We start from the raw sequence: 13,696 nt of genomic DNA on the forward strand, positions 1-13,696 counted from the left end.
GAATTGTGTGCATGTGTGCGATCCTGCATTCTTATCGGCTGTTTCTGTTACAAGTCCAGGCAGTGATCTCTGACTGACTGCTCCTTTAAGGCTGCAGATGGTGAGGCCTTAATGCTCGTATTCAGCCTCCAGCGCTGCGGTTCAGGCGGCGCAAACTCAAGCAGATCAAACTCCAGAAACGCAACTTCCAGTAAGATTTGTGCGAACACATACTTCTGTTGTGGTTTGAGCTTAAAAGACGGTACAAAGGCTCATTGTTTGGTGCAAGAAACGAACGTCCCGAAGAAGAAGCAGAAAGTCCTCACGCGCCTCAGGAGGAGGAAACTTTGCTTCATTCATTTCTGCATGAAAAATTAAACAAGTCAAAGCAGCTGCAGATTAATTTCTGTACGAACCTATTCATTATTCAGAAAACGGCTCCAGCAGCGCTGCAGCTCCGCTGCCGCTGCTCACACGTGCACACGGTGTGAGTTCACGCATGAAGCCTTAAGGCTGTGGTTACTGGTTCAGGCCCAGTGAGCATCTGGTTCACGACCGGCGACAGGAACCTCCTCCCACACGCCACGAGCTGCGCATCACTCACCCGTTTCGTTCTTAGTTATCCTTCCTGTCAAACTGAAAAGTAGGAAGTCATAACAAAAGGAAGAGCTCCTGAAACCACCAGAAATAAACAAGCCTGAAGTCAGGGCTGGTTTTACGTAACAGACGCTGGCGTCACCGTCGGAGCGCTCCTTTTAAGTCTGTGTTTGGCTGATGCGTATCTGAGTTCAGCTCCACTGAGTCACGTCGGAGGCCGTGAGGCCGAGGTGGAGGCGGCCGTGGGGACGCGAGGAGACGCGAGGAGACGCGTGAAAACACAAGAGAGACGCGAATAGACGCGTAGAGACACGAGGAGACGCGTGGAGACGCGAGGAGACGCGTGGAGACGCGAGGAGACGCGTGGAGACACGAGGAGGCGCGAGGAGACGCGAGGAGACGCGCGGAGACACGCGGAGACGCGAGGAGACGCGAGGAGACACGTGGAGACACGAGGAGACACGATGAGGAGACGCGAGGAGACGCGTGAAAACACAAGAGAGACGCGAAGAGACGCGTAGAGACACGAGGAGACGCGTGGAGACACGAGGAGACGCGTGAAAACACAAAAGAGACGCGAAGAGACGCGTAGAGACACGAGGAGGCGCGAGGAGACGCGTGGAGACACGAGGAGGCGCGAGGAGACGCGAGGAGACATGTGGAGACACGAGGAGACACGAGGAGGCGCGAGGAGACGCGTGAAAACACAAGAGAGACGCGAAGAGACGCGTAGAGACAAGAGGAGGCGCGAGGAGACGCGTGGAGACACGAGGAGGCACGAGGAGACGCGAGGAGACATGTGGAGACACGAGGAGACACAAGGAGGCGCGAGGAGACGCGAGGAGACGCGAGGAGACACGAGGAGACACGATGAGGAGACGCGAGGAGACGCGTGAAAACACAATAGAGACGCGAAGAGACGCGTAGAGACACGAGGAGACGCGTGGAGACACGAGGAGACGCGTGAAAACACAAGAGAGACGCGAAGAGACGCGTAGAGACACGAGGAGGCGCGAGGAGACGCGTGGAGACACGAGGAGGCGCGAGGAGACGCGTGGAGACACGAGGAGGCGCGAGGAGACGCGCGGAGACACGCGGAGACGCGAGGAGACATGTGGAGACACGAGGAGACACGAGGAGGCGCGAGGAGACGCGAGGAGACGCTTGAAAACACAAGAGAGACGCGAAGAGACGCGTGAAAACACAAGAGAGACGCGAATAGACGCGTAGAGACACGAGGAGACACGAGGAGACGCGTGGAGACACGAGGAGACGCGTGGAGACGCGAGAAAACGCGAGGAGACGCGAGGAGACGCGTGTCGGAGCCCAGCCGTGACCCCACAGTTCAGAGTTCAGAGGTCACAGCTCCGGCGCCTCAGTGACAGTAACGTGACGTCGGCCACTAGGGGCGCAATAATCAATCAATGCAAAAGTTGATTCGCTGGAATTGCAACAATAGAGACAGTCAGTCAGCTGCTTTGAAACGTTGTCATCGTCCTGCACACGGTTCCGCTCATCGAATGCCTCCGACTGCTTTTCAACCAGTGAAACCTGCAAACTACCTGCAACTCCGCCCTAATCATTTACTTAATCACATGATCCGACAGCGCAGACAATGAGGTTCGACTTGCATCATCTTGGTCAAGACAGTGAAGCGCTCCGAGTCAGCCCCGCTGGTGACCCGCGCGCATGCGCACACGCACGCGCAGCGCCTTGTGACTCTTTAGAAATGACCATCATGTTTGTTGCAGGAGGATTTTTGCTTTTGCTTCATCAGAAAACACATGAAAGTAGACGCTATATAAACACAGGCTTCACACACACAATAACACAGGGATTTCCCGGATACGACCACACACACACAAACACACACACACACCCTGAGCCCCGCGCGCGCGCGCACGCGCCAGGGCAGACGGCTAGACAGACGTCTGGCTTCGCTCGACATGACGAAGCGACGGCAAAACTTCCACTCAGCAGCTTTTCCTTCCACATGCAGCCTCACAGCGAAGGCTGCTTCACCAGAAGAAGACGCGAAGCCGCGGACGGAAGAGAAATGAGGCCAGAAGCTGCGGGTTCGGTTCAAGTTCAAAACCAGAAAACCTGACGCGCTTCACACCAGCTACAAACCACAAGACGTCGTAAAAAGGCGCATTTCGAGCCAACATGTGCGGGAGTGACGCAGAGAATCCCAAAGTGCGCATTAAAGCTGACGTGAAACGCACCGGGAGCGCACTTTGTGCTTCGCCGTCTTCGGTACTTTCTGGACGCGTTCGGACCAAACGCCGAATGCGTGGCACCAAACGAGCCGCGAAAGCAACTTCAAGAGCGCAGCGAGTGTTTTCAGTCACACGAAGTCACAAAATGCGATCACTTACTGATTTCCATGGTCTGGAGGGACGTGTAGCGCTTGCAGTTACAAGTACAGGAGACATTGGCGGCGGTGGCGTTTAAAACACCCATCAAGTTGAACATTTAAAGCCTCCTGAAGTCAGACATAAACGCTCCAGAGAGGAAGAGGAGGAGAGGAGGAAGAACCGCAGAGCCCAAAGGACCGAACTCCAGCCTCCGTCCGTCGGTTCTGTCCTCCTCCTCCCGGTTTCCCTGTGTCCTCCCCGTCTGTCTGTCTGTCTGTGTGCCTGTCTATCTGTCTATCTGTCTGTCTATCCATCTATCTATCTATCTGTCTATCTGTCTATCTGTCTATCTATCTATCTATCTATCTATCTATCTATCTATCTATCTATCTATCTATCTATCTATCTATCTATCTATCTGTCTATCGGCGCACAGTTCAGGTCACTGTACCGCCTTTAAATCTAGTTCCAACGCCGCTAAGATTAGTTGAAATGTCCGGTTCCGTTCATTGTAATTCCGCGTTTTGCGCCGAGTGACCGGCGACTACGCGACTAACGGACGTCTGTCTGGGGCTGTCTGCGTCTCCCTGACTCCCCCCGTCTCCCCCTCTACGTCTCTCGGTCTCCAGGGATCTGTGTCTGTGCGTCTCCCTCTCTCGCTCTCTCTCTCTCGCTCGCTCCCTCTCTCTCTCTCTCTCTCTCTCTCTCCCTCTCTCTCTCTCTCTTCACACTTCTCTTCTCTCTCTCTCTCCACTCTCTCTCTCTCTCTCGCTCTCTTTACAGACTCTCTCTCTCTCTCTCGCTCTCTCTCTCTCTCTCTCTCTCTCTCTCTCTCTCGCTCTCTCTCTCTCTCTCTCTCTCTCTCTCTCTCTCTCTCTCTCGCTCTCTCTCTCTCTCGCTCTCTCTCTCTCTCGCTCTCTCTCTCTCTCTCTCGCTCTCTCTCCCTCTCTCGCGGTGCCACCGTGCGTCTGGCTCTCATTTCCGATGTGCGTTTCTGGCTCATCACAGATTTACACACAGCGGAGGAGAAGAACAAAGACGATGACAAGTGTTTCTGGAGCAAATTCCCACCAGACGCTTCGCGGTGAGCGGTGGCCGAGCTGCAGCGGGCACCGCGGACCCAACTGCGCGTGATGGACCGTCGCCCCAAGTTCACTCCGTCTCCTCGCATTGTAACGTTGACTCCTCAACACTGAACTCGTCCTCGGAGGTTAAAACGTCCTGCAACCAAATTAATCATCGGTTCCACAGATGCATAAATACTACGCAAATGACTCATTCGCTCGCTCTAGTTATTTAATTAGTGCTCCAGAATAAACATGACAAATTTGTACTAGTGGCACAACATATGTGAGAATAATCTCCCAAAAACTCAAAAGTGTCACTGCTTGAACCATGACATATAATGTTTATTCTCTGTTTTACAGTTGAACAGAAATTTATCTCACGTGGAATTTAAATCTATCAACATGGTTCCACGCCTGATTTTTTCCACGGACACCGCATTTTACCCGCTGCGTGCGTGCGTGCGTGCGTGCGTGCGTGCGTTCAAGGATGCGCGTGTGTGCGCACCGGACCGACAGAGCCAGACAGCATTACGTCACCTCCGTGATTGACAGGCCCCAGGGACCAATGGGCCCAGACTGTAACAGCATGTCTCATCGGACTCAACTTTGTAATTAGGTCTGCTGAAGTTTATGGCTCCACGTTAAAGTGGTTTCATTGCCCAGCTGGACGCAGCAAAGCCCTAATCACGCAGATAGAAACCAGCGCTCAGCGTCTAGAAAATATAAGATTTTAAAAGCAATGTTACGTAAATGCACTAATAAAGGTTTTTAAGGAAAATGAGTCACAGGAACCTGTTACTAGGACACGGATTCAGCAAAGACAAGCCTTTGCTCTCTGATGATAGAACCAGTGTGTTTAATGCAGTTTTTATTTGCCTGTCAACTATTGTCGTGTCCGGTTCCGCCTCTGGACACAAGTTGGAGAAGATAAAAGGGTGAAGTCGCTTTGACCTGATCGTTATGAACTTTAACAGGACACGGCTGCAGCAGACGTGCAGGGCTTCTGGCGCCCCCTGCTGGTGTCCAGCAGCACTGACCCAGGTGGTCCAGCCATGGTTTGTGTGGTAGGAATGGAGCCAGTGAGCTGCTTCTGGACCGATAACAGTGAAGCGGCGTCGCCTGCTGTGTGCTGATGGTTCTACGGGCTCCACAGGGTTCATGTTGGACTGTAGTCGGTGTCGTCTTCGCTGCGTCTCCCTGTCGTACACACAGCTTTCAGCGGCGGTACCGTATGAACCTGTGCATCCTAAGTCCTTGCACGTTCTCACTGGGCCACTGTGGTTCCGTCTGATGCAGCGGGCCTTAAATCTCCTCACAGGCAGTTGTGAAGGCGTCCTCGTAAAACCAAGCAGATGGAGCCGCTCTGCTGTGTCGTCTGCGAGGCCTCGGCACCGGCGGCGGCGGCACCGGCGGCGGCGGCACCGGCGGCGGCGCCGTTGGCTGAGTCAGGGTCCCGTCGCCGGGGGTGAGTCACCAAATGGACTCTCAGGTGTGGTCACGGTGCCGCTGAAGGCTGGAGCGGGTGAATCAGCGCTGGCTTCTCCCTTCAGCAGTGAGTGTCTATTCACCAGAGGACAGAGGAAGCGGCCGCACCGGTACCGGGTCCGTGATCCGGTGCCACAGACCCGTCACACAGCAGCCAATGCACACGCGTTGGTCTCGTCTGCAGAGGAAAAATGCTGTAAATGTTTTATCCAAATTCAAGGCCTTGAGTGAAATATTAGTCTTAATCTGAATGTGTCGAAGGGCAGTGAAGCAGACGAGCTGCGTCACCCACGCACGCCGTCGCCCCACGCATGGGGCGGCGCCGCCCCACGCTCCATTAATGCCTCTGACTCTGACTCTTCACGCCTCAGAGTTTGACTCGCACCATCGTCATCGTCGTTTCAGACGTTTGTTCCGTTGAACCTTCGGCCTCTTTCGTCGGCTCAGTTGAGTTCAGGGAAATCACCCACGTAACGCAGTGATGCCCAGGTGTGTGGTGGTCTGTGTCTGAAGCCTGTGTTCGTGCTAATAGCTGTCAGAGTCTTAGGCGGCGGCCAATCCCGTTGCAGGTGGGATTAAACAGGGATTAAGCGTGTTTCTCTGTGAAAGCAGACGGACCAGCACTAATCTGACTTCAGCCCGGCACCGAAACGCGCTGCCTTTGAGCAACGTGTCTGCTGGCGCGTGTTCAGATCTGCGTCACAGGGCTGAACCGCTGAGGGGACGTCTGCCCCAGGACATTCAGGTCCGAGTCCCAAAGAGAACCTCGGACGGAGCCCATTTCACACACAGTCAGAAGCTTGGGATGAAATAAACTAAAACCACACACGAGGAAGAGAAAGAGGCGCCGGAGGAGAAGCTGCTTCATGTGTCCAGCTCAGACCCAACACACATGCAGGTCAGACGTCCTGGGTCGGGGCGGTTCTGAGGCGGTGGTCGTGGCTGCAGCCAAACTGCTGAGCCGTTCGTGCACCACGTGTTCCCCAGAAACGAGCTGCGGGACTCGACGCTGGGCTTCGATGCCAGAGCTGCAGGACCGCGGCTCGGCTCCGTTGGACTCCAACCTGTGCTTGGGGACGATGTGACGCCTGCTGCACACGCGCCGTCACCTTCTCTCACTGCGGCAGCGGCGTGAGGTAATGTCTGTCTGCGTCTGCGTCTGTGTCTGAGCAACACCCTGCAAGAATAACAAATCCACCTCGCTGTGGCTCATCCTTCTTCTATCTCATTATCCCACCCTCTGTCTCTCTGTCTGCCCCCCACCTTTACCCCCCTCTCTCTCTACACTTATCTATCCTCGCTCGGCCGCCCCCGGCTCCCCCGCTACAGTTTGAGGCTCGACGCAGGCAGCACACTATTAAAAATGTCCTCTGTCGAGAAGAGATTGTGTTGTAAACAAAGAGCGGATGAGGCAAAGAGGCGCGAGGCAGCGATGGCAGAGAGGAAGAGAGGAGGAGGAGGAGGAGGAGGAGTGGGACTCAAATATGTTTGTAGTAACGTTCAAACCAAAATATGAGCTTTGCATCGATTTTCTCCTGATGGGAGGCGTTGAGCTTAATGCATGATGTCACTTAGAGGCGCTTTTATTTTCATAGAAACCCACTGAAGGCGAATATCTGCACAAAACACAGAACCCAAATCCTTATTGTGCAGTGAGCAGGTTTACATGGTCCATTTAAGAAGGAGAAAGTGAGTGAGAGTTCAATCAACAGAAATTCAAACCAAGGTGGAAGCACTTTCATGTGATGGAAACGCATCAGGACGGGTTCTGTGCACCCACTGCACCTCCTGATCCTCCAGACAGGAAACAGCCACATGTTGGTGAGTGAAGAACAGCTGAGGAACCACATGTTGGTGAGTGAAGAACAGCTGAGGAACCACATGTTGGTGAGTGAAGAACAGCTGAGGAACCACATGTTGGTGAGTGAAGAACAGCTGAGGAACCACATGTTGGTGAGTGAAGAACAGCTGAGGAACCACATGTTGGTGAGTGAAGAACAGCTGAGGAACCATATGTTGGTGAGTGAAGAACAGCTGAGGAACCACATGTTGGTGGAGACCAGAGCTGAAATGAGCAACTTGCCCACAGTCAGTGCATTGTCTCCAGTTACAACCACATATTTAAAGGTCCATGCACATGCAAAGTTCACTTTTTGGACATTGTGGTACATTTATTTGACTCCCTGGTTCATGTTAAGACACTCCTGGTGTGTTAGAAGTGCACTCCCTACTTATTTTACATTTGCAACTTTATCCAATCCGGTCCAAGAACCATCGGTTTCAAATTTCGTGTGTACGTCTGCAGTCTTTAGACCACTCACAGAACCAGGTCCAGCCCGCACAGACAAACCTGGACCCCTAAATGTACCTGCAACACTGCGTTTCAGTCACTGTGACACGAACTGACATGAGGCCATTAGGGTTCAAGTGCTCCGTTGTTGGTTGTTCCAACCAGCATCGCAGCCTTTTCATTTTACCAACGGAGCGAGAAAGGAGAACTTTATGGATTCATTTTATTGTAAATGGACCGGTGCCGGCACCGCTTACTAATTGCTTGTTTATGTGTGGACACCATTTCACCTCCAAACGCTTTGAAAACGCGGGTATATTTATTACTGGGCTTGAGGTTGAAGAAGCGCTTTGTTCCTACGTGAGACGTAGACGTGATCCACTTCCCCAAACGTAAGTACATGCCTGATACTTATTTGATGTATGTACTCCAGAAGTACAATCGAGCTTCCCTCTGATGTAAGGAATGCTAATTGCTAGAACAGTTGAATCTAACAGCTCCAGCGACAGAGAGAGACAGTGTTGAAAGGTGCTACTACGCCATTTGGATGAGTCCAAACCTCTCCAACATACATGATATATGATATATGTGCCTGACGTCATTCACTCAGCTCACATTTTAGCTGCTAGCACCATGTTAGCCGCTAGCGCAGCGTTAGCGCCATGTTAGCCGCTAGCGCAGTGTGGCAAGTTTTATCAAAGTCTAACATGTATGTTGTTGCTGTCTTCTCTAAAGTGTTGCTTATGTGCTTATGCAGCCTTTTGACACGGCAGCAGAGTTAGCAGGCGAGTTACAGCGCTTTATGGCATGAAAAGTTACAGACACCTCACTGAGACGTCAAGGTCCAATTCTTTAGCATTATTTAGCATGGAAAAAAGCGTGCGCATGGACCTTTAATATTGCTTTGATCGATTTCTTTGTCCTTCCTCCCTGAAGCTTCACTGAGTCATACACAACAATAAACACTGACATTAAACTCAGTTTGAGTGTTTGTTGTGAACTAAAACTGAAGTGAATGACAAATTTAAAAACGTGGTCTATTCAAAAATGTGTTTTTCCACCTAAACGCTGAAGCAGCACATGAAACAATATGATATGAAGAAAACCAGAGCAAACGTTTGTTTGTCTGTAAAACAAAGAGCAGGAGAAATGAAAGCAACACACACACACACACACACACACACACACACACACACACACACACACACACACACACACACACAGCAGGCGAGCTGCTATGACACACGGCAGCTCTTTGTTAACGACAACTACAAATACAAGTAAACACATTTTGGGGAGATTTGGAGACGCTGTGTTTGTTCGTGGGCGTGTGGACTTAATGATGTCATTGTGTAATCACACTAATCTGATTACAGTGTGACAGATTTGATGCCTCAGCTCGTCGACCGTCTGTCTCACTGACTGTCGTGATCGCTAACTGTCTGTGTGTGTGTGTGTGTGTGTGTGTGTGTGTGTGTGTGTGTGTGTGTGTGTGTGTGTGTGCGCCTGTCTGTCTGTCTGTCTGTCTGTGTGTGTCTGTGTGTGTCTGTGTGTGTGTGTCTGTTTGTCTGTCTGTCTGCCTGTCTGTGTCATGCTGACCTACAAACCGTGTGTGTGATCAGAAGGACCTCTGATCACACACCCGTAGCACCGCTAACAGGAGCTAATGAAGCTCTATGCTAACTCAGCTCAGTCACTGGAGGATCAGCCTGGTTCTCACTGTGATGGTCATGAGGTCTGAGCTCGCAGCTCAGCAGTGGCTCACTTTGAATGAGTTCTGACCCCCCGCCTTAGGGTTCGATGGCTGTCGGCTCAGTCGTATGCGGTCAGAGTTGGGACGAGCAGGTGGACGATGCGACTGCGCCTCCGGGAGGAGGACTCACCTGAGGATAGGTCACAGGTGGCGGTGGCGTTGGCGCAGTTGCTGCTCCAGAGGTGGGTTTGTAGGAAGTGACTGCCCGTGACCTTTGACCTCCTCCATCTGTACAAACGATCTGCTGTCTCCACACATCGACCTGCTGCTCCCACTGCCGTCTGTGATCCTCTTCCCCGTCTCACCGCCTCCTCACAGGCTTAAATCCTCAACACAGACTAAATGTGACTGAACTCAGCTGGAAGGTTTCTTTAGAGATACTGTTTTAGCAGATATTCAATATTGTTTCATTCTAAATAGCAAAGGAGAGGAAAAATCCCATTTGAGGCTGAAGCAGCGCGGCTAAGCCTATTACAACGTGTGTGTGCGCGTGCGCGTGTGTGCATGCGTGCATGTGTGCATGCGTGCGCGTGTGTGCGTTTGTGCGTGCGTGCGTGCGTCCATGTGTGTGTGTGTGTGTGTGTGTGTGTGTGTGTGCGTGCGTGTGTGTGTGTGTGTGTGTGTGTGTGTGTGTGTGTGCGTGTGGTCTGTGTGTGTGTGTGTGTGTGTGTGTGTGTGTGTGTGTGTGTGCGTGCGTGTGGTCCGTGTGTGTGTGTGTGTGTGTGTGTGTGTGTGTGTGTGTGTGTGTGTGTGTGTGTGTGGTTGATTACTCATCGCTGGGCTCAGACACACACAGTAAAGCCTGTGTGACTGATAGGGTTTTCTAACACTGTGTGTTCTGATGTTTGGTCTGTGCGTGTCTGACTGCTCGTTCCCTTTGCTCCTTTGTGCTCGCTCACTTTCTCTTTTCACCTTTTTCCTTTCTCTTGTTTTTTTATTTGTTCTTCCTTCTTATTTCCTTTCATCCTGCTGGCTTTGCTCTTTTTTGCCACATCTCCGTCTCCCGTCTTTAATCCCTGCCTCCCTTTTCCACCCCCCTCCGTCTCTTCCTCTCTCTCTCCTGTCTGACACTGCACCTCGCTCGCCCCCTCCCTCTCTCTCGCTTTTCATGCTCCGTCTATCCCCCTCCCACCCTTTCCCTCATTACTCGGTATAATCGGTTGTCTAGACAGTGGCTCCCCACACAGATCACACCTGAGAGGAGAGGAAAGAAAGCGACAGAGGAGGAAACAAGAGGGAAGAGAGTGAGAAAAGAGGAGATGAAATGATTTCCCTCCCCTGTAAGATGTCTGAGGCATAAAACGCTGACTGAAAGAGGCAGCGAGGGGGAGTTGGACGCCACAAAGAAAGACTGAATGAGGGAATCGCAGGAACTAAAGGGTAAAAACCTGCATATGCTCGACTGGTTAATTCTCTGTGGAGTGTGTGTTCGGTTGCACATCTCTCCACTGGATGTTGTTCAGTCGTTCTGACAACGTTTACAGGCCATTTAAAAAAAGGCTCACAGACGGAATAGAAGCAGCGAAGAGGCAACTTCATGCCCTAAAACAAAAAACGCTCTGTGTGGGAATTAAAAACGCAGTTTGCAACAGTTTAACATGTAATGACTTTATATTTTAAAAAGGTTGGACACTAATGTTTTATATACTGAGGTTAAGAACCAATAAAATGTTTGCCTAGATTCTAGAACAACCTAAAATAAACATCAGGGGACATTGGATAAAACAGTACAATCTTTCTTATTGCCTCATCTCTCCTCTTCACTTCCAGGAGCAGACGGTAGTGTTTCCCTCTTGGTCGTCGACTCTGAAGCGCCACTGCAGCTGCAGCCCAGCCTCATTTCAGGAGGACTTACAGATACAGTCTGCACGAAGGGCCAGAACATTTGCATATTTAGATCCACAGCCACATGCAAATCGCTCCTACCTGAACAATCTGTTGCTCCTAATACAAGCACTGCTTATTTTTTAATGCCTAGAAATAAATGAGGCAATTTGACCGTGTAACAAACTCAAAGGTGAAACAAACCAACTAACATTTGAGTAAATGTACTCTGTACTACTTGAGATACTTGAATGCTGTTGTGCAGAGCCTCCTCTGTGTTCGGCTCAGAGTATTCACAGGAATCGTTGGACTGTGTGTCAGACTTGGAGTCTTTCTGCCCCACAGTGAACAAGTTGAAACCCAGAACTGATCCATAGGCGACGTACGTCCAATCATCTGGGATCTGCTGACATCCCACACATCTCTGCTTCCTCCTGAAGCACATTCACCTTCTCCAAGCTCCTCTCTCTAATCCATCCACATGATTCTCTGCTGGAGGACATCCAGCCAGCTGAGGGGACAACAGCTGCACACTGCCTCCTAGAGGCCATTGGACGTACTGCATAGATGGGGAATATCTGATCAGGCTGCTGCATGAAAATGCACAAACCCTCGTTTTGGCTGCACAAAATGCAGGGTCCATTCATGAGCACAATAATATCACATTACAGCGTGTGTGAAGGCTCCTGCAGTTTGTCCTGCTAGCACCGTCTCCCTGTGGACTGAGCCACTGCCTGATGTGCTTCAGTGGGTAGTTATTCTCAACATGAAGCCCCTCTACTTCCTGTCTGAGGCGTGGAACAATCTTCCCCAGCAACAGCAGACGAGAGCCTCTGAGTGGCTGCTGGGCAGCATGAAGGTAAGGTTTGGACCCCTCACCTCAGCCTCGTGGTTCCTTTGAACGGATCTGAGATGACGCTGCTGGTCGGGCTCGTCGCACTCACTGCAGTAAAGCAGCTTTGCTTGTCATCTTTGAACTCAGCACATGTAAAGTGAGAGAAAACTGTTAGTTTGTTCTGTTTGATGCCTGTGGTTATAATGAGCTGTTACAGTAAATTAACTGGAAACAGAGCCTAAAAATCATAATTGGACTTTATGCAAACAGAACGCTGTTATAAATGGGAGGAAAAGGAGCAGGAAGGAAATAAGAACTGGAAGCGCAGCCTGTGTCTGTGAAGCTGGGGGTGATGCACATGAGCCAGCAAACAGCCACACGGGGTAAAGTTCAGCTTTCAGAGACATAAGCAATCAAGACCAAATGTGTTAACATTTACTTAATGAGGTGTTGTGGTTTCAAAAGGGAAAACAGGATCTTGCTCTAAGGTCTGGAGCTTCAAATGTGCAGCAGATGGACGTTCCCACCTTCATCTGTCATCTTCAAGGTTTATAATGCTGCAAGCTGTTTCCAGGCTCCAGTTAGTCGGAGCAGTCTGAACACTAACTCAGGCTTCCTTCCCGGGTTCATGCTGCGTCTCCTGCTCCCATGACATCCGCTACACGTACTAGCTGACGGTGATGTGGCCAGAGATGCGAGGAAGAAGGACTTTGAGACTGCCCACTGTTACTGGGCAAAGTCAAAAAAGCGGATCCTGGAGTCCCCCTGCACTAAGGTAGTGGATGTGGCTCAGTCTACGTGGGCACATTTCACCTGTCATCTGATTGTAGAGACTAATTTAATGCCAATGGTTAGATGCTTTTCACACTGACCTAGGTACCCCCTTTTTTCTTCCTTTGACCCCATCCCTCAGAATCTCCAAGCACCTCCTCTACAGCAGCTATGGGGGGAGCAGGGGGTGTTGGACACACTGTTCTGCCTGGCCAGTCATGTCTACCCTCCATCCCTCAGCTTCACATGGAGAGAGGATGATGAAGGAAAGCACCTTCCACAGACTCTGATCTTCAGAGACGTCTACTCCTGCACGGTGCAGCAGGAGCCTCCCAGCAGCCAGCATTTTATTAGTTCAGCGATTACAGGTAAAATAGTAAGAATAAAGTTGAAATTAGGTTTCAGAAGTCTGAGCTTTTGGGCTGTGAGATTAAACACAAAATCCACCATATAATCTTACTAATCAGATTTTTTGGTCTACAAGGACATCAACAGAAATCTTGGGGATGTGGGGATTGTGAGGAAATAGTTTTGAGATTAAAGTAAAACAATTAAAGTAATAGAAGACCACATTCCCTTCTGCGTCTTTATCTGTCGAGTTTAGAGAAAGAATCTCGTGTGTTGTTGACGCATCCGTCCATCTGAGAGGCTCCAACATCATCTGACTTCCTCGTTTGTTCCCAGAGGCCAAAGGATGATGCCAGCTGCTGCAGGGCTTTATTACTTCAATGTAAACTC

The 13,696-nt window shown here is 50.8% G+C and overlaps 1 protein-coding gene and 1 long non-coding RNA gene across 4 annotated transcripts in view; one reads left to right on the plus strand and one right to left on the minus strand.

Moving 5' to 3' along the window:
- pmepa1 (prostate transmembrane protein, androgen induced 1) overlaps positions 1-3,574 on the minus strand; it is a 23,948-nt gene extending 20,374 nt beyond the window's left edge. The window contains exon 1 of the mRNA XM_029150647.3: positions 2,955-3,574. Coding sequence (XP_029006480.1) covers positions 2,955-3,051 — 97 coding nt within the window. The 5' untranslated portion in view covers positions 3,052-3,574. The remainder of the gene's footprint in view (positions 1-2,954) is intronic.
- Positions 3,575-10,157: 6,583 nt separating this feature from the next.
- LOC129604134 (uncharacterized) lies at positions 10,158-13,141 on the plus strand. 3 transcript variants are annotated; one of them, XR_008694794.1, is made up of 4 exons: positions 10,158-10,908; positions 11,299-12,570; positions 12,653-12,962; positions 13,101-13,141. It is a non-coding gene; the product is annotated as an uncharacterized LOC129604134 (long non-coding RNA). The 3 variants fall into 3 exon arrangements; XR_008694793.1 differs by having other exon boundaries at positions 10,159-10,908; positions 11,299-12,211; positions 12,458-12,962; XR_008694792.1 differs by having other exon boundaries at positions 10,159-10,908; positions 11,299-12,962.
- The last annotated feature ends 555 nt before the right edge of the window (positions 13,142-13,696 follow it).

This window comes from Betta splendens, chromosome 5 (genome assembly GCF_900634795.4).
Source record: "Betta splendens chromosome 5, fBetSpl5.4, whole genome shotgun sequence".
NCBI classification, from domain to species: domain Eukaryota; kingdom Metazoa; phylum Chordata; class Actinopteri; order Anabantiformes; family Osphronemidae; genus Betta; species Betta splendens.